The sequence below is a fragment of the Rhipicephalus microplus genome, chromosome 7 (assembly GCF_043290135.1).
Source record: "Rhipicephalus microplus isolate Deutch F79 chromosome 7, USDA_Rmic, whole genome shotgun sequence".
Taxonomy (NCBI): domain Eukaryota; kingdom Metazoa; phylum Arthropoda; class Arachnida; order Ixodida; family Ixodidae; genus Rhipicephalus; species Rhipicephalus microplus.
The window spans coordinates 117,777,834-117,801,181 of record NC_134706.1 but is presented as its reverse complement, the minus strand read 5'-3'; the positions used below and the strand labels follow the sequence as shown (position 1 = coordinate 117,801,181).

Sequence of the window (23,348 nt, the reverse complement as noted above, 5' to 3'; positions counted from 1 at the left end):
AACCTCTTCCGATTGCCTCTAACGAATTAGTCATTTCTTCCGTCGATAACCTGTCATAATCAGAGTTAGCTAGAGACGGCAGAATTTTGCGCGATCTCATATATCGGAATAACGCTTTCTTATTTCTAGGTTTGGAAAGAAAGTCGAAATGTTTTTTGTCATAGTCTTCTTTAGCTTTAGCCACGGTGCGCTTAAATGTAGCAGCAATAAACTTGTAATCTGCCCAATTTTTGGGGGACTGATTATGAATTAGCTGCTTCCAAGCCGCTTGTCGTCGTCTATGATCACGAGAGCACTCAGAATTCCACCACTGGCTACAAGGCTTTCTCGTATCAGACTCAATAGAAAATTCTGCTTTTTTGAACGTTCTTTTAATTACCGCACTTAATTTCATGGCTTTATTTTCATCGTTGTCTTCAGTGGGGGTAGTCAAAGCAACTTCTAGGTCATTTTTAAATTTGGAATAATTGATAAAGGTTCGAGCTTGGGAGTAAGATGGAATAATGGGGCAAGAAATTTCAAACAGTACTGGTAAGTGGTCACTGTTGGTGGCGCAGTCTAGAGTAGTCCAAGATACGCTAGAAATACCCGAGCTTATAAAACTCAAATCTAAGGCAGAGCGGGATCGGTCTCGGATAAATGTGGGAGTTCTAGCGTTGAGGCATGATAAATTATGGTCTATAGACCAGTCCCACAAGCGTTGTCCACATTGATCAGTCCTAAAACCCCAACTAGTGTGGTGAGAATTAAAATCTCCAACCATAATTTTTTCTGTGCACCACGAACTAACAGCCATGTCTAAACATCGCGTGTCTTGTACACCCAGAGGAAAGTAAAGATTTACCAGAGAGAAGGGAGAGCATCCAGGCAAGGTGATGTCTATAGCGAAAATTTCACATTCGGGGGATATACTTTTGTACGAAGTTTTGATCTTTGAACTAATTTTATTATTGACAAAGAACGCTAAACCTCCACCTTTGGATGGGCGATCCAGGCGAAAAGACCGGAAATTAGGTAGGTAAAACGAATTATGTGCTGACAGCCACGTTTCTTGCAGTGCAATAATGTCTGGATTGAATTTACAAGATAAATACAATAAATCTGTACTAGCTGAATGAATAGATCGGCAGTTCCAATGAAGAATTTTGATAGAACCTATCATTTTGACAGAATTGTTTCGGCAACTACCTTATCTAAAATGCTGTCTTTAAGAAAATCGCTCTTCGATAGGTTCTCCTTCTGGTATTTTTTGTTTTTTGAATGTTTTGAAGAGCCAGTATTTTTGGAGACAGGGGATCGAGTGCGCTTTAGGGATTTGATGTCCATGTCCATATCATCATAATCCTGATCATCCTCTAGTATGTCTTCACCTATCCTCTGGTTGTCTGTACAAGAGGGCCCTGCAGCCTGTACCCCTGAAGGAGATGACTCTGCGTCTGCTTCACTTGGTGGGAGAGTTACGTTGTCTTGGGAAGTATCCTTCATATCTCTTGGTGTCCCATATATTTGCGTCAACTGAGTGGCTACAATATGAGATAAGGAGTCACAAAGGGTGGTGGCCAGGCGATCTATAGCTTTCTCCATCGCTTTTTCAATCATGTCTGCAATGGACACTGAAAGAGAAGCTTCTAAAGTTGCATTATGTCGGGCTGCAACACCAGCATATCCCTGGGTTCTTGCCTGAATTTCAGCGATGGCGTCTTTTCGTGAACAGCGTCTGCGATCAACAATTTCCATAATTTGAGTCTCCCGCGCTTTGGCTGAGCAATTAGCGTTATCTGCGCAGTGCTGCTCATGACAAAGACAACACTTTTCTTCAGTACAATTGCATTCATTTGCAGTATGTGCCTCACCACATTTTCGGCATCTGGGAGCTGACCTACATCCTTTTAAAGTGTGTCCATAGCGCCAACATTTCTGACACTGGAGGGGACGAGGTGACAGTTGTTCGACTCTGAATATTAAAGGCCACGCCTTGATTTCAGTGGGGCGAATCGACCCGGCAAATGTGACAATTACAGACTCAGTAGGGATCTTTGTCTGTTCTACAACTCGTGAGCATCTATAAACTGCAATAGCACCTGCCTCAGAGAACATCTCTAGGACCTCAGCTGGAGTCATGTTGATGTCTACGCCTCGGACAATACCTCTGACGCATGCTAGGTGAGGAGGAATGAAGGCGCTCACCGGATTGGTAGCGAACATCGAGCATTTAAGTAAGTCTTTGACACAGAGCTGGTCAGGAGAAAAGCAGACAATGCCTCCCTTGCCAAACTGCCGGACCTCTGTGATGGTGTGATAGTGAGTTGTCGCTGCTTTGAGTTCCGACTGGATCACTTTAGGGTTTTTCATCTTAATGACTCCGTCGTTGCTTGGGACTAGGGCCACAGGAACGGAAGCGACGCCATTGCGTAGGAACTGGTCCACTGCCTGCGATCACAGCAAGTCTTCTTCCTTTTCTATACTCGAGCTCCACGCCCACTGCCCTCGTTACAACAAGAATATATGCGCAAAAGTATGAAATTTTCAAAATGGTACTGATGATATCAAACGAACTGCCTGCAAATATACACTAGTGGTCAATCTAGCTGCACTAAATAAAGAACCTTCCATGCATCAAGAGACGCAATAAAATGCTGCTTCTTCGTTTCTGTTTGATTCATAGAAAAAAAGCAACCGGCGTACGTTATATGAGGAATGATGCGTGGTTCGAAAATTCGGTTTTCTTGTGGCTACACTGGACACGTCGTGTCATCTAGCGAGCCCCAGTGGAACAAAAAAAAAACGTCTGCCATTTCCGAATTTTTAGCAGGAAATTGATCAATGGCCGTTGTGGCTGCTGTGACTCTCACTACTTTCGTTCTCTCTACTAGTGTCGGCGACTGCGTAGGCAATGTTACGCACGGCAACAGCGATGTCAGTCAACCCGCTTCTTGAGGCGGGCGATTTGAAGTGCGCTAACCCGATGCGCACCTCTAAAACGTAACTTTACTTCAGTATAAACCCTTTCTTGGCACAAAAGTAACACTAAGAGGCTTCTGTATCACTATTTCAACTATCAACGTCGACTTGATAGTTGCCCTTGGTGTTCCTTTATGAGGCCCCTATGAACACATTGAAGAAAAAAAAGCAAAAATATGTATGGAACGCCACGCTCATGTATTTTTTTTATCACTGCGCCTTTAGGTATTCATAATGACGCCTGAGATATATGACGTGAGAACCTCGATTGGCGCTCCATTTCACGAGAATCGCGTGCTCACGTATGAGAGACTACCTAGAAGCTTCCGCCACTTCACCACATGCGTCGAGAGAACCCAATAGAATCAGCTGGTGACAATATCAACCCACTGCGTGTGGCTTTTGTTTCTTCATCCCAGACGTGTCGCCGCAAGATTTCGCGCAGGTGCTTTGCCCGCAACAATTAAAGGTGCGATGTGTTAGTTTCATGTCAGCTGCCTGATAGTGGCTGCCCTATGTTTCTCAAAAGTTTGCAGCGGATACTTTAACCCTTTCGCGGTTCTGCTTTAGCTTTCCTGAATCACCAGTGTTAAGCAGGTTGCCGAAATACATTTAAAACTATTATTTCGGCAATTTTATGTGCACGGTATTTACCGCTTGTTTGTCCCAACTATACAGTCCCTCGGTTACTTATCATTGTCAGTGAAAAAAATGGGGCAAAGACGTCTTCTGATTCGCCGTTGTCAAATGTTTTCAATGCATGTGTAAGCATAGCATGCTTACTACAATGCAGACGTAAGTTATTTGGCAACAACCTATTTAAAAGTTTCTGCAAGTAACGCAATTTTTTGAAAGCTTGTAGTTAGGAAATGCGCGCGCTACATTGAAAATATTCAACAGAATCATTATTCGGGCCTCGAAAATATTACCCGACAGGGGACTTCGGTTCTAGCCCGCCTGGCTTTTCTACAAAATGTTGTTTTACAGCTACTACTATACTAACACTGCTGCTGCTTTTGCAGATAATGATGATGATGATGATGATCATTATGACGATGATGATGGTGATGATGGTGGTAGCCGTGATCATGAAAAGGCTCAATACCCTATACACACAACGTTGTTTCTGTAGCAGAGCTGAAACTGGCTCGTGTGTTGAATATTCACCCAAAATAATTCGCGCATGTCCTGCAACTTTGAAATTACACACTGGTACATGGAGCTCAGTTAGTTCATTTTCAATATCGCTTACCCCATGATTGGAGGAAATAAACAATAACACGTTTTTCTGGTAAATGGAGCTCAAAAAGCAGCGCATGGTAAAGCACAGAATAAGAGATTAGGAGTGCGCCCCAATTTAAGCTTTTTGTGTCCTTGGTATTTTCTTGAACTGTATAAAAATATTGGGGCTTTTACGTTCAATAACCACCACATAATAATGAGAGACACAGTAGCCTAGCGCTTCAAAAATGTTGACCACCTCAGGCTTTTTTAATTGGCACTGACACCGCACAGTACCATTTCGCCTCAACCGAACGGCGGCCACCATGGCCGGGATAGAATGCGTGACCTTCGAGTTAGCAGCCGGAGACTGTTCCACCGAGCGGGACTCAGTTCCTTTAAGGGCTTAATGTTTCTCTAGCATACAGATATTGTGTAAAAGCTGAGAACTTAACCTGTTAGCCTCTGCGTGTTCGTGTTAAATACAATTTTTTTTCTGCCAAAATGCTACCGCAGGTGACAATGTCAGTGAGGAGGCCTTCCTCGGCATGGAGTATTCAGGCCGTGACTGGAACGGACGGCGTGTCATGGGAGGCATCGCGGGCCGGTCAATAGGAACTTTCGTCATTGGCGACCCGGACATAACGTGGGAAATTCCCGAAGCCTGGACCATGGAAGAGGCTGCCACGGTACCGGTGGCATACTCGACCGCCTACTACGCACTGATCGTACGTGGAGCTATGAAGCCGGGAGAATCGATCCTAATACACAGTGGCAGCGGAGGCGTTGGACAGGCCGCAATCGCTATTGCTCTTTCCATGGGCTGCACCGTGTTTACCACTGTAGGTGAGTGGAACTACGAGTATAAGTTAGACGTGTTAGATAACTCATAAACTTTCGGATTTCCTCACACACGCACACAAACAGAATACTTCCTCGGGTTGGCAATGGTTCCGCCATGTCATATCCTTGAATAATATAAACGGGTTTTACTTGATTCTTGTTCACGGTGTTTTAAGAATGTGACTGTTAGTTTTGGGTGAGAAAAGTGTGGTACGTAGCATTTGATGAACTGTCTACACTCCAAGAAGAAATTCTTCAAATTCTTTGAATGTATTTCTATAGGCAGCCACTTAAACACCATTTGGCACTAATCACACTCTATTTTGTGAGTTTTGTCAATCACAAAGGAGTATATACATAATAGGTCAGCACTATACATGAAAGAACTCACACATACTTTTTTATAGTGTGGTCAGCTCCTTTACTATGGTGCAAGTCGCAGAGATCTTGAAACTTGGTAGGTTTAAAGTTTTGCATGTTTTTAAATAATTTTTTTCTAGTCTCTACGTAGAGAGAATGGCACATGAGACAGCTCTTTAAACGTAAGTCATAATTTTATTTAGCATGCATTCATATGCAAGCTCTTGAGTTACCACAGTACACCGAGACATTGTCTCTTCTCGAGTCACCGTCTACTTTCCACGTTAGCCCACAAGAGTGTGCCCACACAGTGAACATGAACGCCGAATCACAAATCGTAACCGATGTTCCTCGAAAGCACACAGTTTCTCCAACAGACTCGACATTATCTGCGTAAAACGGCCAGCATCCATTAGGGTGTGGAGCGGAAGAATCAGTTGGCAGGTTTGTGTTAAACGTGCTGTAATTTCTTTGTCCTTTCCCTCTTCGGCAAAAAAAACAAAGCTTTTCGCGTTACACTAGTTTGCCTAGGATGACACATTTTTGCCGAGACGTTGAAATGTATGCACAACGCATACGCAAGTTAATGACTACTGTTGAATCTACCGCGGGAAAGTGGTAGCGCGAAACGCCATGCGGGACGCAAGACGCACGAAGAAGTGAGTGCAGGGTAGGGCTGCGTGTGAGCACAACGAAGTGTTAAACCAGGGCAACGCAGGTATTGACCTCCTCTCTGTCTCAACTTTTTGTTGCCAAAAATACGAATACGCCGAGATCCTAGCACCGGTGTGTTCCCAGGATGGAAAAGCTACGCATACTTAGCGATACCACCACCCGACTCCTGTCCGAGGCCTACCACATCCTTCTGAAAGGCAGTGTACCGTTTTTGGCCAACACCACCTAGACTTTTTTTCAGGCCTCCGCAAGCCTACGTGACGTCATCATTGTGAGATCTGCCTGGAAGCTGGCTTCATTCAAATGACCGGCACACGCTCGCGTTTTGTCGTTCCGCGGCCCAGTTGCACTCGTAGCATTTTTTTCTCAGAGATTTACACTTAGAAGCAGGACCGTGGCCAGGAGGGAGAGGTTAGGAGGCCCCCTTCCCGCCCCCCCGCGCAAAATCCTTGCGAGGGACCGCTCTCGTTCATGCGGTTCTGTGGTCGGCGTCCATCGGAAACGGATAGACGCGCTTTAGGTCCATAAGCATTGTTAGAGTTGCACCCCGGTGCACAGCAGCATCCAGGCATATTGCGTAGTTTACCCAACCATGCTCACACAGCACAAGAGAAAGAAAAAGCAGCGTGAGCGGTAACAAAATGCAACTAGCCTACAACCACAACAGCTTGCAGAGCGAGCGAGCACGTAAGATCAATGTGGCCAGACGCACTCTCATGCACTGCCAACTTCGCTCGGCTGTGCACAAAAATGTTTAAAGCGTGAATAAATCAAGTAAATAAGTACATCAATTCAAAGATAAAATATTGCTAAGCTTTTTTTGTTAGATAGTAGTTCATAACTTCCTACAGTTTGCCTACTGAAAACTTGTTTCGAACCAAAAAAAGATTGTCTGTGTATTTGGCGAACAGAATCAGCAAGCCATTACGACCTCAGCCAGTCGAGCGTTGCTTTCTCACAGATCTCACAGCAGTGACGTCACGCTGACGAGACGGAGGCTTGCGGAGGCCTTGAAAAAAAGTCTAGGTGGTGTTGCTTTGGCCGACTTGCAGGAGCTTGTCGAGGAAGGAGAAGTGACAGGGTGGCGATGAGCCCGTGCCGAGGTCACAGCTTTATTCGGGACGCAGGCGCAGGCCAAGTCACCGCTGCAGAGTTTAGCCAAGCCAGAAGCTCGGCCGTTCTGAAATTCCTCGTGGCTCGCACTGCACGATCCACGCGGCTAGCTTCTTTAAGGGGCGAAGCTCCTTAAATCGGCACCTGTACGTCTCTCATAGTCGTAGTAGTAGTAGTAGTGTGTAACCAGTCTTACATTTTGACCTCCAAGGTGGTGCCGGTGAGAGATTTCTTCTGTGCGTTGTTGAACAATGAAAAATTCGCAGCGTGCGCGTTTACTAAAAGCCGAATTCCCCTGTCTCTCATTCCCCCTTAGCAGCCATTGGCATGTACATTGAGCACTATCTGACAAGAAAGGGTTGCTGCGTTATACTCGCTGGGCGTAACCCCCTTGGTTTTAGAAAGGTTTAGCGAGCGTTGGGCCACAGTGCCATGAATACAGTGAACTAGTATATACCATGAACTCGAGGTGGTTAAAGGTGTGAAGTAGACACAAAGCGCAAGCCGTAAGAAAGTGTGCGTGTGCGACCTCTCGTTTAGTCCTTGGAATGTCCGCTGGATGGCAGTGCATATTCGAAATATATGATGAAAAGATGCGAGATGGTGGTACGTGGAGTGTAGAATAGATGGATGAACGCAGGGATGGACGTACAGATGGACGTGCGGACGCACGAACAGACGCACGTACGGATGGGCGAAAGGACGCACGGACGGTCACACAGACGGACGCATGGACGTACGGAATGAAGAACGAATGCACGAATGGATGCTTCGCCCCACTCTCCATCATTCACTGCGTGGATATGCTGCCATTTTTTTCGGTGCGGTCACCTGGCCAAATCTAGGGTGGCGCTACATAGGCTCCTACCCTAGCGATTTGCGTGATCAAATCATATGTACAAAAGACAGGGAGGCACAAATGGTATATACATGAACGACAATCGGTAAAGTGTTCATTTGTGAAGTCCAGGTTGTCAATGCGTATGGGCCATCTGGAAGCAGTAGATCTTCGTCGGGCGGCATTGAGAGAAACGCAGTGGACGGAGATGAAATCGCCGTGTCGCTGCGGTCGTAGACATGTGCATCTCACAACGACGCGGTGGGCTCATTTGAAAGTGCACTCGCCGGTTCGAGCGGACGCGGCTGACAAACATGCCCGTAGCTGGAACCATGGACAGGCGCTGAAAAGTTCGCGCCGGCGATGTGGGCGAAATAGTGTGTAGGATCCCCCAGCATTCAAAAGTCACAGCTGCGGCGGGCTCTCGGAGAGCGCATGGGGTGCCGAGCATGCTGTCGACAAGGAGCAGCGGGCCGATCGTGCTAGTGCGGATGTCTCTGTCGATGGTACTCAAAGTGCATGCAAGGTGAAGCGGAAAGACTGGTCACAAGACCAGAACGTCACACAGAAGAAAGTCGCCAAGTAGATTGTCTAGAAACCACGAAGTAACTGATACCTTTTACTCGGCATCTACCGTACACCCTAGCAGCGACACCACGGTCATTATCGCCACCTGCAATTTTAAGGCCCGGAGACACTACGTCTTCCCTGAGTGGCACGTCCAAATTCATGACGCCTCATTGTCGAGCCACACCATCAAAGGAAGAAGGTGCGCGCAGCTATGACGACAGCACATCTATTGGGACAAGCTCTTCACACCTGCCACCAAAGACTTGAGCAAAAAAAACAGCATTGAAACTTTCCATTCTGTCTCACCTAAACGTTCCACATTGCCCCTTATTGACTTCTCAAGATCAGGGAGACGTGACGGTATATCAACGACTACTGGCGCAACCCAGCGACCCAGCGACAACTTTGAGGGTGCATGGTGCTGACACCGTCGCGACGCCCTATTGGCAAGCGCTTCGTGGCACCACGAGCAAGAGCTAATAATTGTTGGTCCTCTTTCTTCCGTGCATGACTTGTGGAGGCGTGTGAAGTCCAAGAAGCTTTTCCGACTAGAGCACACCAGGAAGAAATAAGAAAGCTTGGGCGTTCTTTCAGATAAAGCCCTGATGGGATGCGAAGCAGCTGCGTTAATTGCGTACGGGTGGCGTCACATGTTGAACGGTACTAATGTGGGTGCTGCAGTGAGCGCCAGAAGATTCGTTTGAAGCGATGGCTGGTGTAGGCCTTGTAGTTTCTTCAGCATGGACACGCCCACTGTACCAGAGCTGGCGCACGTTTCGCCTTGCCTACCACGGCCTTGTGATCGATGAAGAGCACGCTGAGAGGTTCCTACAGACATTCGACGAGAATGGATCGATTTTTCATGATAAGCTCTTTTTTGGCACAAAAGCAGCACTTTGAGGTTTCTGGTCTGCTAATCAAGGAATCGACATCGACTTCTTGTTTACCTTTAGTGTCCTTTTGACCAGCGAAGCTGAAACATGTGGCCAGAGGTGGTTGTTGACGTTGCAGCTGAGGGCAAAGTGCCATTCGAGGATTCCCGCTGAAAGTGGGCGTTGGCTCCAGGCAATGCGTCCGCGCCATTGAAACATTCATGCTGCTCTGCCCACAGCGCCGGTTCCTTGCCTGTTCGTTTGCGCTAGAATTAGGCTTGGAAAACTGTCAAATCATCGTTGCGCAATTGCTGCTTGCCCTTCACCACCCTCGCCTCTTCTTGAGCCAGTACTACAGCATCGGCCCGGCGATCATGAATTCACTCAGTAATAAGCTGTCGGAGCGTTACTTCAATAGTTGTCTGCTGTTTCTAGCATTCGTGTGATCTGTGCACCCCCCGCCCTTATAGAGAATTCGTAAGTTGATACTGCAGCGCGTACTCGATGTCATGACTGCGAAGAGAGAAATGGTTTTACTAATGTCGCAGCGAAAGACGCTCTCGCTTGGGTACAATGCAGGAGATGGCATCACTGAAAGTACTGCCAGTGGCGCGCACGCTTGGGTGTGACGTGGAGAATGCTGTAACTGATGGCTCAGCCAATGAAGACAATAACCAAAACTTCTAGGGAGCGTCTTTTTGTTTGCTTAGCCGCGTAGAGCTTTCGCTGTAACGTGAAGAAATTGGCTCTTTTGTAGAAAGCATACAGCGATTGACACCTTCAAGCTAACACAAGTCAAGTTAAATGCTAAGAAGCTACAGCAGGTGTAGTCACAACTGACCCACTCTCGTTGAATGACCCATTGAATTCTCGACAGGTCCAAACAGAACTTACACTTCTAGAGGCGCTAAACAATTGTTGATGCAGAAAGCCAGATATTTGGAGTGAGACATAAGAGCGGCGATATTTTTGACTAGCAGTAGTGGCTCCATGTTAGACAGACAGGAACAGAATGCAGGGCCCACTAAATGGTTTTAAACTTTCATACGGCCCATTTCAATCTTGTAAATGGCCATTGCGACTATGTGTATGAAGGTAGCGCTGTTTAACTGTAGTTTGCACAATATGCAGGATAGTTACATAATTCAGGTTGGGCGGCTGCATTGAGCAGGTTGTCCTTACTCTGTCGTTGTATCCATTTTCGAAACCTTCCTCCAAATGTGGAAGGACACAAGGAAAAGCAGCCAGCCCTTTGTGCAATGACCTATGCTTTTACATTAAGTTCAAAAGATAGCGCACAACTTTATGAACGAGGCAAACTGATAGAACGTGGCTGTGGTTCTGTTTCTACGCCACGAAGTTGGCTGGCCTATGCCCATGTAGTTCTACACCACCGAGAGCCCTAATTTGTGGGAAGAAAGAGGCTCCGGTGTATGTGGATAGGTCGGTTGGCTTGTTGCAATAAATGTCACTTAGTTGTGGGTGGGATTCTATCAGAGAAACGGTCGGTATTTGAACGTCAGTGTTCGGGAATATGAGCTGTCACTTCGAAATAATGCGGCAGCACATTTGCCTGCTCGTTACCATTCCTGCTTTTGTGAGAAAAAATTGTCAAGCATTTCTAGTTTTGCCCTAGCTCAGATCCTCTAGCCCGCGAAACAATAAAAACACGTTAGAGAAAAAAGGAAGGTGACTTATGTAAAAGTGTCACATTAGTTGTTTCGCACACGTCTCGGTTCAAAGTTTACTTTTTTTGCTTGAATAGGTATCCCTGTGTAGATTTCTGCAGTGATCACAGCAGGCAGGGCTCTTTGCACATATTTGGCGCAGTATACATGCAGTTTTTTTTCTCGAATTATTCCGTTACAACTGACGCAACTAACTTGTCCTCCCACGTCTCTCTTGAGGTATTTTGGGCACCTAAATTATTTTTCATTGCATAAACCTGCTTGAAAGTTTTCCGACACTGTAGACTTTACAGTGAATTGCCGTTATAGTAAGCAAAACCATCGCATGACAATGGAGCCGAATAACGCAACCAAAGAGCACCATATTTTTTCGCTAAATTCTGCACATTCGCATTCACACAGATACGAAGAAATATACGTACGCAATGGATACATACTTTATCACAGACAGCTCTTTGGCAAATGATCAGGCTATCTCAAATACCGCTTCCTAAAGGGCCATGAAACATTATTTCAAGTAACCATGGAATGACTTCACTGGAAGAGCATATTCTCTCATGAATTCAATGCAGCAAATATTTGAAGAATCCCTTCAGTGCTAGTAGGGTTACAAAGGTCTATCGCATGCTGCGATTGCTTTCTCTCTCTCGTCTCAACGACAGCTGCAAACTAAGCAGGGAGAGATGGCAGGGCCACAGAAAACGTCACGTGCACCTCGTGACCTAGAGCACGTTTTTCCCTTTGAATGCGCTGCTTCTCAGTGTCGGTATTTGAACGTCAGTTCACTTGCGCAAGCCCGGAAAAGTAGCGGCCTCCCGCGGCGATCTCTGTAACGAGCAAGGGCGCCATGTTCAAATCAGTTAATAGCTGTAGACGGGCTTGCTACGTGCGATTTTTGGGCATAATCCGTGATTTCTTGAGAGAAGAGAAAGCAATTTTTAGCTGACTTTGATACGTTATTGTGAATTCCAGGCAGCAGGATTATTTGGCTCTCGTGTTGTCGCGAGCCTCTACTACTGATCGGCAGAAACATGGACGAGCGCTGACACAGTCAGCGCTCATCTGCGTTTTTTTTTTGTGTTCCGTCTTCGCCGATTTCGCGCTACAACCAAAAATGCTCAACGTTCGCGTCTGCTTGAACGTCACTTTTTATTACGAAGCAGCTATTCATTATATGTTATATAAAAAGTAGCCACGAAAATGCACCCAAGTACCACCCTATCGAGGAACTGCAGAAACTGCAATGTTGCTGTAATGCTTTGGGGCGTTGTGTATATGCCTGTGATTGTTGCGTATATTGTGTATATGCCTGCGAGTTGTAGGCATGTCCGTAGAATGGCATGTTGACACTTTTTTGTCCCAGTCTGCCCCATCCCCCGTCGCTCTCGTCCGATCACTTCCCCTCCGGTGCAACCACCACAAAATCTACTAGAAAGTGCTATAGAGCCATGCTTCCATGTTTCAGTGTACGGCTGTTACTGGTCTGCTACTGAACACGAACGCCCTTTATGGGCGTACATGAGAACTGCAGCGAAGTATTGAGACGCTAATCTGTCACTAAGCCCGGCTCTAGAAAAGCTCCGCGGTAAAAAGTAAGACTTAAATACAAACCACTCCACTTTTGTTTTCTGCCTTGGGCACATGGTTATGTGGTTAAAATTACTTGACCTTTCAATAAATGCTGGTTGCTTGTTCAGGAAAACAAAACCCCTCATGTACTTTGTAATACTCTTTCATTTTTACCTATTTATGTGCTTTGCAGGATCTCCAGAAAAGAAAGAGTTTCTTAAGAAGAGGTTTCCAGAGCTACAAGACCGAAACTTTTCGAACACACGAGACACTTCTTTCGAAGAACACGTCATGTGCGAAACTGAAGGCCGGGGTGAGCGCATTGCTTGACGGTAGAACGTGAATCTCAATTTGTGACCATAGATGTGAATTGTGCGATGACGACATGCCGCGAGATTAGATTATTGCGGCATACACAGCTGTCAGAATCTGCACATTGAAGAGGCATCGTGAGCTGCAAGCTTACCATGATAGTTTGTTGTTTTCATGCAATGCTAGCGTGGTCAATGTTTCGCAAGTGCGCTGTTGTTTGCATTATAATACAATGCACTGTATACCTCTAGGTATAGTGTATTCGGTCTCCATGTAAGGTGGCGTGAAAAGTTGTGTAAGTACAATCAGAGCATTACTCAAACAAATAAATACGCTCAACATGCGCGATTTGTCACAAAAGAACTTGAAATACAGGAGTTCTCTGCAAGTAACCGCATAAAATATTTCGCACCAAGCCACTAAAAATAATTCTCATATAAGGCCACTATGTCGCAGTCTTAGGGAAACACCGGAAAGAAGGAAATGACGATTAGGCGCTTTTTGCTGCATATCTCGAGAAGTGGCAATCCCGCATAAACGCAAATGGGCTAAGAGGTTCTGTATATGCTTTTGAATATTTTTCAGTACGGCATTATACAGAGTAATTTTTGGTGCATGGAGGATCTCTGCATATATATGTAAGGTGTTTCGAGGGGTGTTTGCATATTTCCTAAAAGGTAGGAAAAAATGCGATATGTGCTCGCTGCCTTTACAGTAGCCTTTTGTGAAGCTGTAGACCTGCTGTGACGCTAAAAACATCATTTGATGCTGTAGTTTGAAAACTTGTATGAAGTAACGTGTTAATTAGTGCAGGTAGGTAGCAACTTTAGGAAAGAAAATTGAAGTTGTAAGTGCGTATAATCCATCACAGCTTAGGCATATAGAAAGGACCGCTATACCGAGACGGTTAACTAGTGGCTAAGGCACTCGGCTGCTAACCCGCATGTCACGGCACCAAATCACGGCTTCAGCGGCCGCAGTTTCGATGGAGGAGAAAACGCTTGGGGTTCATGTACTTAGATTCAGGTGCATGTTAAATTATTTCAGGTGGTCGAAATTTCTGAAGAACTCGCCGACGGCGTCTCTCATAATCATATAGTGATTTTGGAAAATTAAATCCAACCGAATATTATTAAAGAATGGCTTAATAATAAAATAACAGCTTTGTGGTGTGCAACCAAATCAATTGCAATACCAAAGCACTGATGAGTGCAACAAGCAGACGACCTCACTGTTCAAGACAAATACGTAGTTCCAGCTAGATTTAAACGCAGGCATGAAGGAGAGAAGCACGAGGGCATGGCAGTGCAAGAACAGCAACCAGACCAGATGCAAACCATTCAAGACAATGAATGTACAGATCTAGTTATCCGGCGTTCGTTAATGTATGCACGCGCTATGCGTGCTATAACCATCAACTACAGTTCACACACAAACACAACAAAGTCAGCTCATGGCTGATATAATGACGTTCACTAATTTGGTATGTCTTGAAAGAATACGGCCGTTGCACTCCTGCACGTTTCGGTTTTAGCGCGGGTGTAAATCACAGTGAATTCCATTGCTTGGGAATAATATAGTGCTAGAGGCCGCCTTTATGAATTTGAATGGCTCTGCGGATTCTACGATTTGATTATTTTACTTCTCTCATTTGACATAATCCTCTTGCTACCCCATTTAAAAATTACTATTGAATTTATCTAATAAATGTCCGAAATATTTTTAACCGTATTAAACTGCTAGTGGCTGCGGAAGCATTAATAGTGAAGGCATCGAACAAACATCGAATTTTCCAGATTTTTAAGTATCTGAATTCCTTTCCTCGCACTTTTTGTTGAAAATGTCTGGGCGTTGTTCGACAACTAATCTTTGACACTCCAAAGCGGTTCTACTCAACAGGCACCGCCATACAGTTTTGAGTATGCTCCTCAATATGACGGAACGTACTCAAGACAGGCTAAGTGAATGCACAGTGTTTTACTATTACACACCTAATGATTACATGGTAGTCCTAAAGTGTGAATCACCATGATAGTAGTACGCAGCCTTAGATACTACTTTTACTTAATCTTAAGTGAACGAGGAGCTGCATTTCGACTAATAACGCTGACATGATGTCTTGACCAACAGTTGCGATTCACGTTTATCTGTCTTGTCTGTCCGACCACTATTGTTCTTAGTTAATTTTCTTTCATTTTTTTTTCAGGCAAGTACCTCGCACGTTTTAGTACCCGTGCTTCATTTACAGACGCCTATACACTTTCCAACGCAACACCCTTTTCGGTGGTTCGTTCCTTGCGGAGCTTCTTTTAGCTCTGTTTCGAAAATTGCACATTATGAAAGTTTTGAACCTACTCCTATGACAATCACACCACTTTATTATCGTTTTATCTTCGAAATCCATCACCCGTATCGTCAACATCGCTGATGCAACGTCCTGATTGGGTGTTTTATTAGGCCCCGCCCCCTTCTCTCTCTCTCTCTCCATCAGGTGTTAATCTTGTGCTGAATTCGTTGGTCGGCGATAAGCTACTGGCCAGCGTTCGCTGCTTGGCAAAACATGGCCGCTTCTTGGAGATCGGCAAGTTCGACCTGTTCGAGGACAAAAGTCTGGGCCTGTCTGTGTTTCTCCAAGACGTCAGCTTCCACGGGGTCATGCTGGACAGCCTGCTGAACGATGAACCCGGTTCCGCGGAAATGAAGCGTCACATCAGATCACTGATCCTGGAGGGGATCGACAATGGAGTGGTGAAACCGTTGAAGGCCTACACATTCACTCGAGAGGAGACGGAACAAGCGTTTCGTTTCTCGGCTGCGGCTAAACACACAGGGAAAGTTCTGGTCCAGGTGAGTCCTGCTCAAAGCGATGAGGTATTACACGCTAATGATTGGTTTATTTATAGGGCTGTAGCACGCTACCAGTAGCGACACAAGTGTGTCCCTGAAGGTGGTCGGCTTCAGTGACATAATTGTCGTTAACCTAATTGATACATTGCGCACTAACAAATAAAGTACTTTCAATTAACAAACTACCTGAAATAATGATCATGACTAACTGAACCAGTTAACCATAAAGGATTCTGCCAATACGCTGCAGTGCTGCAAGAAAATACCATGGACAAGGCAAATATGCATGGCATCCACTGCCTTGTTTGACGTTCATCACAAGCGCACTGTGTCACTTGTATCAACGAAACAGGTGCTGGTTGTCTTAACAGAAATGTTGGTGCCCGAACGGATGCCAACGAACAATAGGTTGGTTTTAGAGGCGGTGTAGGAAACTACTTCACTTATGTCAAGGGCGTTAAGTACAGATACTGGACGAGCCAAAGACACGGCAGTATTAGTGACCCTGTAAATGTTGTCACGGAAATATTGCTGACTATGCTAGTGGTAGGTCACTTGTACCTAATAAATCGAAGGCTGCCAGGTGATCTCGCCGTGTGAAAGTAGCGTAACCTGAGCCAGCACGGTATTCGTCAAAAAGCACTTATCAAAAACTGTTGTTCTAATCTGTTGATTGTGCTATTCCTCAAAGCTTTGCTGCAGGATGACATCTCGTACACTTTTTCGTTGCTTAAGATTTGACATGTTAATACGTCATGGCTATTGCTTTGTACATTTGTTTTATTTAATGGCAATCGTGCATCGACTAGTCTATTCGACCACACCAATAACGATACAATATTAATTTGAAAAGCTTTAACTACCAAAGCAACCATTGGCTTATCAGGCGCGCCTTAGTGAAGTGTGTGAGAAATTTGAAGGGTATGAGATAATCATCTGACACTCTTTGATGTCAAACTACGTCGCACTATATGCGGCCTACTGTATTATCATGCCCACCAATAATGAAACTTGTGCGGGCTACATTATACCCGTGAATTATTACTTCGCTGCTGGGCACGAGTTGAATGTGTCCTAAATATTTTTGTAAGGTTTGTGATTGCGTACAAACGAGTGATATCGCCCTTTCGAAATTCTCGGTTGAAGGAAGTAGATTAGTTTGTAAATTTAAAGAAAAATATTAAAAGGAGAAGCTAGTGTAGTTGGAAAAGTAACTTTCGCTTTCGCCATCCCGCTTACATGGCCCACTTTTGTTTACCGCCGTTGTCCTCGCTGCTATCTTCTGGTATATTGGCAACCAGTCTCCGGTCTCTTGTCTTCAGTCCGGCAAAAAGGCATAGCTGAAGCTTAAGTATCAGGCATGAAAAGGCTGTGTGCAGGGTCGGGACGATACATAGTGTGGTAGTTTTTTTTTCTATTCAGGGGGCACTTTTGAACTTGAAAGGAAGATACATCCTTGTAGATACAGCTTAGAAAAGTATGATGAGTCCACGTCTCATAATCAGGTGTTTTACTTTTAAAATAAAGATTCTAGATTAGAGGGCTTGCATATGTATCGTGTGCTTTCTGTGTTACTCGTTGACAGACAGACAGACAGAGAGACAGACAGACAGATAGACAGATAGACAGATAGATAGATCGATAGATATATAGATAGATAGATAGATAGATAGATATATAGACAGATAGATAGATAGATAGATGGATAGATAGATCCCTTCAAGTGTAATAAGTATACTAATAATTGTAATCGCATGAGAACAATGTTGGCTCTACGCAGTTTCTAAACTATCAAATGTTTTTTTGGGCTTCCGCGTCACCCTCGAGTACCTCTTTCTTAATCGAACGTAGCACATGCAGTCGAAATTAAGTTTATTCTTCAATTTTCAATTTTTAATTTAATCCTCAAAAAGACTGGAGTGACGATAATTCTAATTTTTGTATCTACATGTGCGCAGATTATAGCTCAGCTATTGTGCGGAAACAAGAGTGCATGACATAACGTCCTTTGCTTTCTTTGCGCAACTGTGATGTTAGATTTCGTAATGATTTTTTATCTACGATTCTTATATTATTCCATACTAATGCTGTTTCATTTCAGATGCGGCCGGAAGAGAGCGAGCGCAGGATTCGTGCGCCTCCCCTGACCCTAGAAGCGGTGGCGCGACCCCACTTCTACGGACACAAGTCCTACATCATTGCCGGTGGCCTCGGTGGCTTCGGTCTAGAGCTCGCTGAGTGGATGGTGACACGTGGGTGCCGCAAGCTGCTTCTAATCTCCAGAAGTGGCGTACGCACGGGCTACCAGCGGCTCTGCGTTAGGCACTGGAGAGAGCGGGGCGCCACGGTTCTCGTCAGCAGTGATGACATATCGACGGAAGAAGGTGTACGCAAAATTATGGAGACTGCGACGAGTATGGGACCGGTGGGCGGCATTTTCAACCTGGCCATGGTAAGCTGACTGGGCATCAAAACAGCTAAAATGTGAAATGTACTTTACAAGGACATATCTTCTGCATTATCTTAGGAATCAACGTTGTTCAGCTCTGTGAAAGCGAGCCTGTAGCACTTTTGCGTTTATCAAGCTCCACTAGTGAGGCGGTACCTGCCTCATCAGGTAATTATTTTGGTTAACCCAATTGGCGAAATGATACGCAGATACCACTAGTAATAAGATACTGTAGAGATGTTTCAAATTCAGTATCAGCACAATTTGCTATTGTTGGTCCGATTTATTCATCACGAAATACTATAATGAAAAGCATATCATTTTAGGATTATCTTATGAATGTATTGATGATGAGCAATTTATTTACTTATGGGGCTTATTTTATAACACAGCTGACCGTTTTATCAAGTCTTAAGAATGAATAGACATACAAAACTGTTCACAGCACGAACAACAAAATTAGCATCACAAAAACATAGTGAAATCCGTAATAACTGTAAACAACCATACAGAAAACATACTGCCACAAGGATGTAGAGGGATTGGGGCATAAAGCAGTAGAGGGTCCCTGCCTGAAAGAAAAGACTACGAAGTGGATAGAAACTGGTCCCAGGGTTTTTTTTTCTTTAGCGTCCCTGGTTGCGCGGCCAACCAGGCGGGCCGAGGATAATCAAATCAACATGAGTTTTCGTGGTTGCTTGAAGCCTGCCTCGCGACATTATCAGTTCACTTTCTGTACACACCACTTTCCGGCAAGCAGAGGCGACGCGCACACATTGTCTCAATTTTCGGCCTCTGGTCGTCCCGCGAAGTACCCCCGCTGTGTGCCTGCCGTCGTTTGTCCCAGCCCCCCAGTGTGCCAGGCATTGTCGTCGCGTGTAATCGTCGTAAATATCTGCAAATATACGTTTTCTTGTAAGATTATTGGTGGAGGTGCTGGGTACGCCTACCTGGCTTTCCCGGCAAACCAACACAGAACTTCGGAGTGGTCGCCACCTTCATTTTCCTGCAAAGGCTCAACAGGCCCACCCACAAGAGCAACAGCAGCCGCAACAGCAGCCGCAGCAGCAGCTGCCTCCTCTGATTCTCCTGCCTTCACGAGACCCCGGAACCTTTTTGGGCACAGGCAAGGACAAGGTGAATGTTGAAGATTGGGTCGCATTGTACGAGCGCGTGAGCGAATACTATAGGTGGGACCCAACGTTGATGCTGGCCAACGTTGTATTTTACTTGCGCGATACGGCGCTCACCTGGTATGAGACGCATGAGTCGGAGTTGACCAGCTGGGACGTTTGCAAACTGAAGCTTGTCGAGTTATTCAGCAGGCCATTTGGGCGACGGCAGGCCGCGAGGAAAGACCTGGAATGTCGCGTGCAGACATCGACAGAATCATATGTATCTTACATACAGGACGTACTGGGCCTCTGTCGAAAGGTGGACGAGAACATGAGCGAAACTGTCAAACTCGCTCAAATATAAAGAGAATTGCAGATGACGCCTTCAATCTGTTGATCGTTAAAGATTGCGCCACCGTCGACGCGGTTGTGAATGAATGTCAGCGCTTCGAGCACGCCAAGAACCACCGCATAACCCGCCAGTTTGCGCGTCTGCCTAATACTGCAGCCACTTCAACCAGCGAAGACAGCCCCAAGTTCACGCAAGCTACATCGTTCGAAAATGTCACCCGAATCGTTTGCCGCGAACTCGAAGCAAAGTCTCCTGCAGCCATCGCCTCCGACGGTCCTCAAGACAATGCATCCACCGTCTCCCTCATCCAAGCCGTCGTTCGCCAAGAAATAGCAAATCTCGGCATCGCACCTGTTCGCGCTGTTCGCACTACCGCGAGCTCGGCTTCTGTTAACAAGATGCGGGTGTACCCTTTACGCTACCCTTTCCGCTACCAGAACCCTGCTGAATGGAGAACGTCGGATGATAGACTGATCTGATTTCACTGCTCTCGCGCCGGCCACATTGCACGCTACTGTCGCAATCGTTGGACATCCAATTCATCTTGGAACACTGGGACATGGCGTCGCTATGAAGGCAATTCTCGCCGCTTTTCTACTCCGTACGATCCACAGCCTGCTCCTACTAACGCTCAGGGCTGAAGGTTCAGCCGGTCACCATCACCCCAAGGCCGCCGATCTCTCTCGCCGATGATTTCTCGATCCAGGTCCCCTGCACGACCTGGGTCCTCAACCTCGGTAAACTAAACCATCAAGTTCCCGCAGGTGACGCTGCATTAACGACCCGTTCCGCAAATCCTCTGTTCACGATTCCTACACGCCGCAATATTTTGGACCACTTGGTGGATGACGTTACCGTTACAGCCCTCATAGACACTGGCGCACAAATTTCAGTCATGAGCGCTGCTCTCTGTATTAAACTGCGAAAAGTGATAACGCCTCCTATTAGGTGTGCAGTAATGCTTGCCGATGGGAGCACATCTACCGTTCTCGGCATGTGCACCTCTCGCGTGTGTATTGCTGGGCGCCAGTCCGTCGTATTGTTCACCGTGCTTGAGCAGTGCCCACATGACGTGATTCTTGGTCTCGACTTTCTCTCTGCGCACTCCGCCCTTATTACCTGCTCGACGGGTCTTCTTCAGTTGAAGCTGCCTTTTGACGCCTCTGTTGCCCGTGATGCTCAAAGTCGCCTTTGTGCCACCGAGTTCCTGCATCTTCCGCCGCAAGCCGCGACTTCCGTGCAGCTCGTGTGTGATCCGCCTGTGCGCGATGATGAATATGTCGTTTCACCTATTACCGACGTTGTGCTAAAGCACTCCATTGCTGTCCCGCACACCGTGGTGAGAGTACGCCACAACCAGACCCATCTGTCTCTTTTAAACTTTGGTTTCTCCACGCACGTGCTGCCTGCTGGTATTAAACTTGGCATCATGTCGTCGTTGCAAGAATGTGATATTTCTGAACTGTTGGCTCAGCAACCTACTCCGCACGTCAACTTGCTCACTGCGCCCAACCTGTCAAGCATTGACATTGCCAAAATGATAGCGCCAGATCTTTCGCCCTCCGAAGCACCAGACCTCCACCGTCTGTTGACATCCTATGCGGACATATTCGATCTTGACAACCGCCCTTTAGGCCAGAGATCAGTTTGGCCCATCACATCAACACCGGCGATGCCAACACAATTCATCGCCACCCTCACCACGTCTCCGCTGCCGAACGCTCTGTCATCCAGAAAGAGGTCGAGAAAATGCTCGCCAAAGGCGGCGTCGAACACTCATCTATACCGTGGACATTCCAGGTCGTGCTTGTTAAGAAGAAGGACAACACATGACGGTTTTGCGTCGACTATAGACATCTCAACAAGGTCACTAAGAAGGACGTTTACCCCTTACCAAGAATAGATGACGCCCTTGACTGCCTTCATGGCGCAAAGTTTTTCTCGTCCAATGACCTTCGATCTGGTTATTGGCAGATCGCTGTTGACCCACGAGACCGAGAAAAAACAGCATTTGTAACCCCCGATGGGTTATACCAATTTAAAGTAATGCAGTTTAGGCTTTGTAATGCGCCGGCCATCTTTGAGCGCATGATAGATTCCCTTCTGCGCGGCTTCATATGGTCCACTTGCTTATGCTACTTAGATGATATAATTGCTTTTTCACCGACGTTCGCAAGCCATCTTGAGTGACTGTCCAGTATTCTCCAAGTATTCCGCTACGTTGGTCTCCAGCTGAACTACTCCGAATGCCGTTGCGGCCGTCGCGAATTAACTGTACTTGGTCACCTCGTTAACGCATCTGGGGTACAGCCCGATTAGGACAAAATTCGCGCAGTGACTCAATTTCCTGTGCCCTCTTCTCATAAGGATGTCCGGAGCTTCCTTGGTTTGGGCTCCTATTTTCGCCGCTTCATCCGGAATTTCACCGGTATCGCGCGCACTCTCACCGAGCTTCTGAGCTTCTTAAAAAAGACGTCCCATTTACTTGAAATTCGCCTCAAAGTGCTGCATTTTCGGCGCTCATTGCAGCCCTCACGACTACGCCAATATTAGCCCACTTCGATCAGACTGCCCCGACAGAAGTTTGTGCGGACGCGAGTGGCCACGGAATTGGTGCTGTTTTAGCTCAGCGTCAGCATGGACGTGACGGTGTCATCGCCTACGCCAGCCGCCTTTTATCCCCTGCCGAGAAGAACTATTCCATCACCGAAAGAGAGTGTCTTGCTCTTGTTTGGGCTGTCGCTAAATTTCGCCCGTACCTCTTCGACCGCAGTTTTACTGTTGTCACTGATCATCATGCACTCTGCTCGCTTTCCTCGCTCGAGGATCCCACGGGACGTCTCGGTCGTTGGTCTCTCCGCCTCCAAGAATACACCTTCTCGGTCGTGTATAAATCTGGTCACCTCCATCAAGACACCGACTGCCTGTCACGGTATCCAGTGGATCCACCAGACGCCACAGAGAGAGCTACGGAGGCTTGCGTCTTATCAATATCAGACTTTCTTGATATCGCTTCTGAGCAACGCCGCGACCCGGATTTATTTCCCATCATAGAAAGCCTGGGTTCCGCTACTCCACCCACTTCTCTGAACTTGTATTTCCTTCACGAACGTGTTCTCTACCGCCACAACATGCGCCCTAATGGTCCTGACCGCCTTCTCTTCGTGCCTTCCCTTTGCGTGCAGATGTTCTCCGACAGCTTAACGATGAACCTGCCGCTGGTCACCTGGGAGTCACCCGCACTTATGATCGCGTCCGGCGCTGTTTTTTTCTGGCCACGCCTATATCGCTCTGTGCAAAAGTATGTCGCCAGCTGCGACCTTTGTCAACGTCGAAAACGGCGAACATCGCTTCCAGCTGCCCTTCTTAATCCTATTGAGATCCCTGCTGAACCATTGTACCGCGTAGGGCTCGACCTTCTCGGGCCATTTTCCACTTCTGCATCCTGGATCAAATGGGTTGCCGTGGCGACCGACTACGCGACACGTTACGCGATCAACCGCGCTCTTCCAACCAGCTGCGCTACCGTTGTCGCCGACTTTCTACTGCATGACATCATATTG

The 23,348-nt window shown here is 46.4% G+C and overlaps 1 protein-coding gene across 2 annotated transcripts in view; it reads left to right on the top strand.

The window, feature by feature from the left end:
• LOC119180338 (fatty acid synthase-like) overlaps positions 1–23,348 on the top strand; it is a 112,590-nt gene that overhangs the window by 74,688 nt on the left and 14,554 nt on the right. Inside the window, exons 19-22 of one of the 2 annotated variants that reach the window (XM_075869600.1) lie at positions 4,699–5,028; positions 12,904–13,023; positions 15,514–15,869; positions 17,971–18,321. In XM_075869600.1, coding sequence (XP_075725715.1) covers positions 4,699–5,028; positions 12,904–13,023; positions 15,514–15,869; positions 17,971–18,321 — 1,157 coding nt within the window. Of the gene's footprint in view, positions 1–4,698; positions 5,029–12,903; positions 13,024–15,513; positions 15,894–17,970; positions 18,322–23,348 lie in introns of both variants that reach the window. The other variant, XM_075869599.1, reaches the window with a different exon arrangement.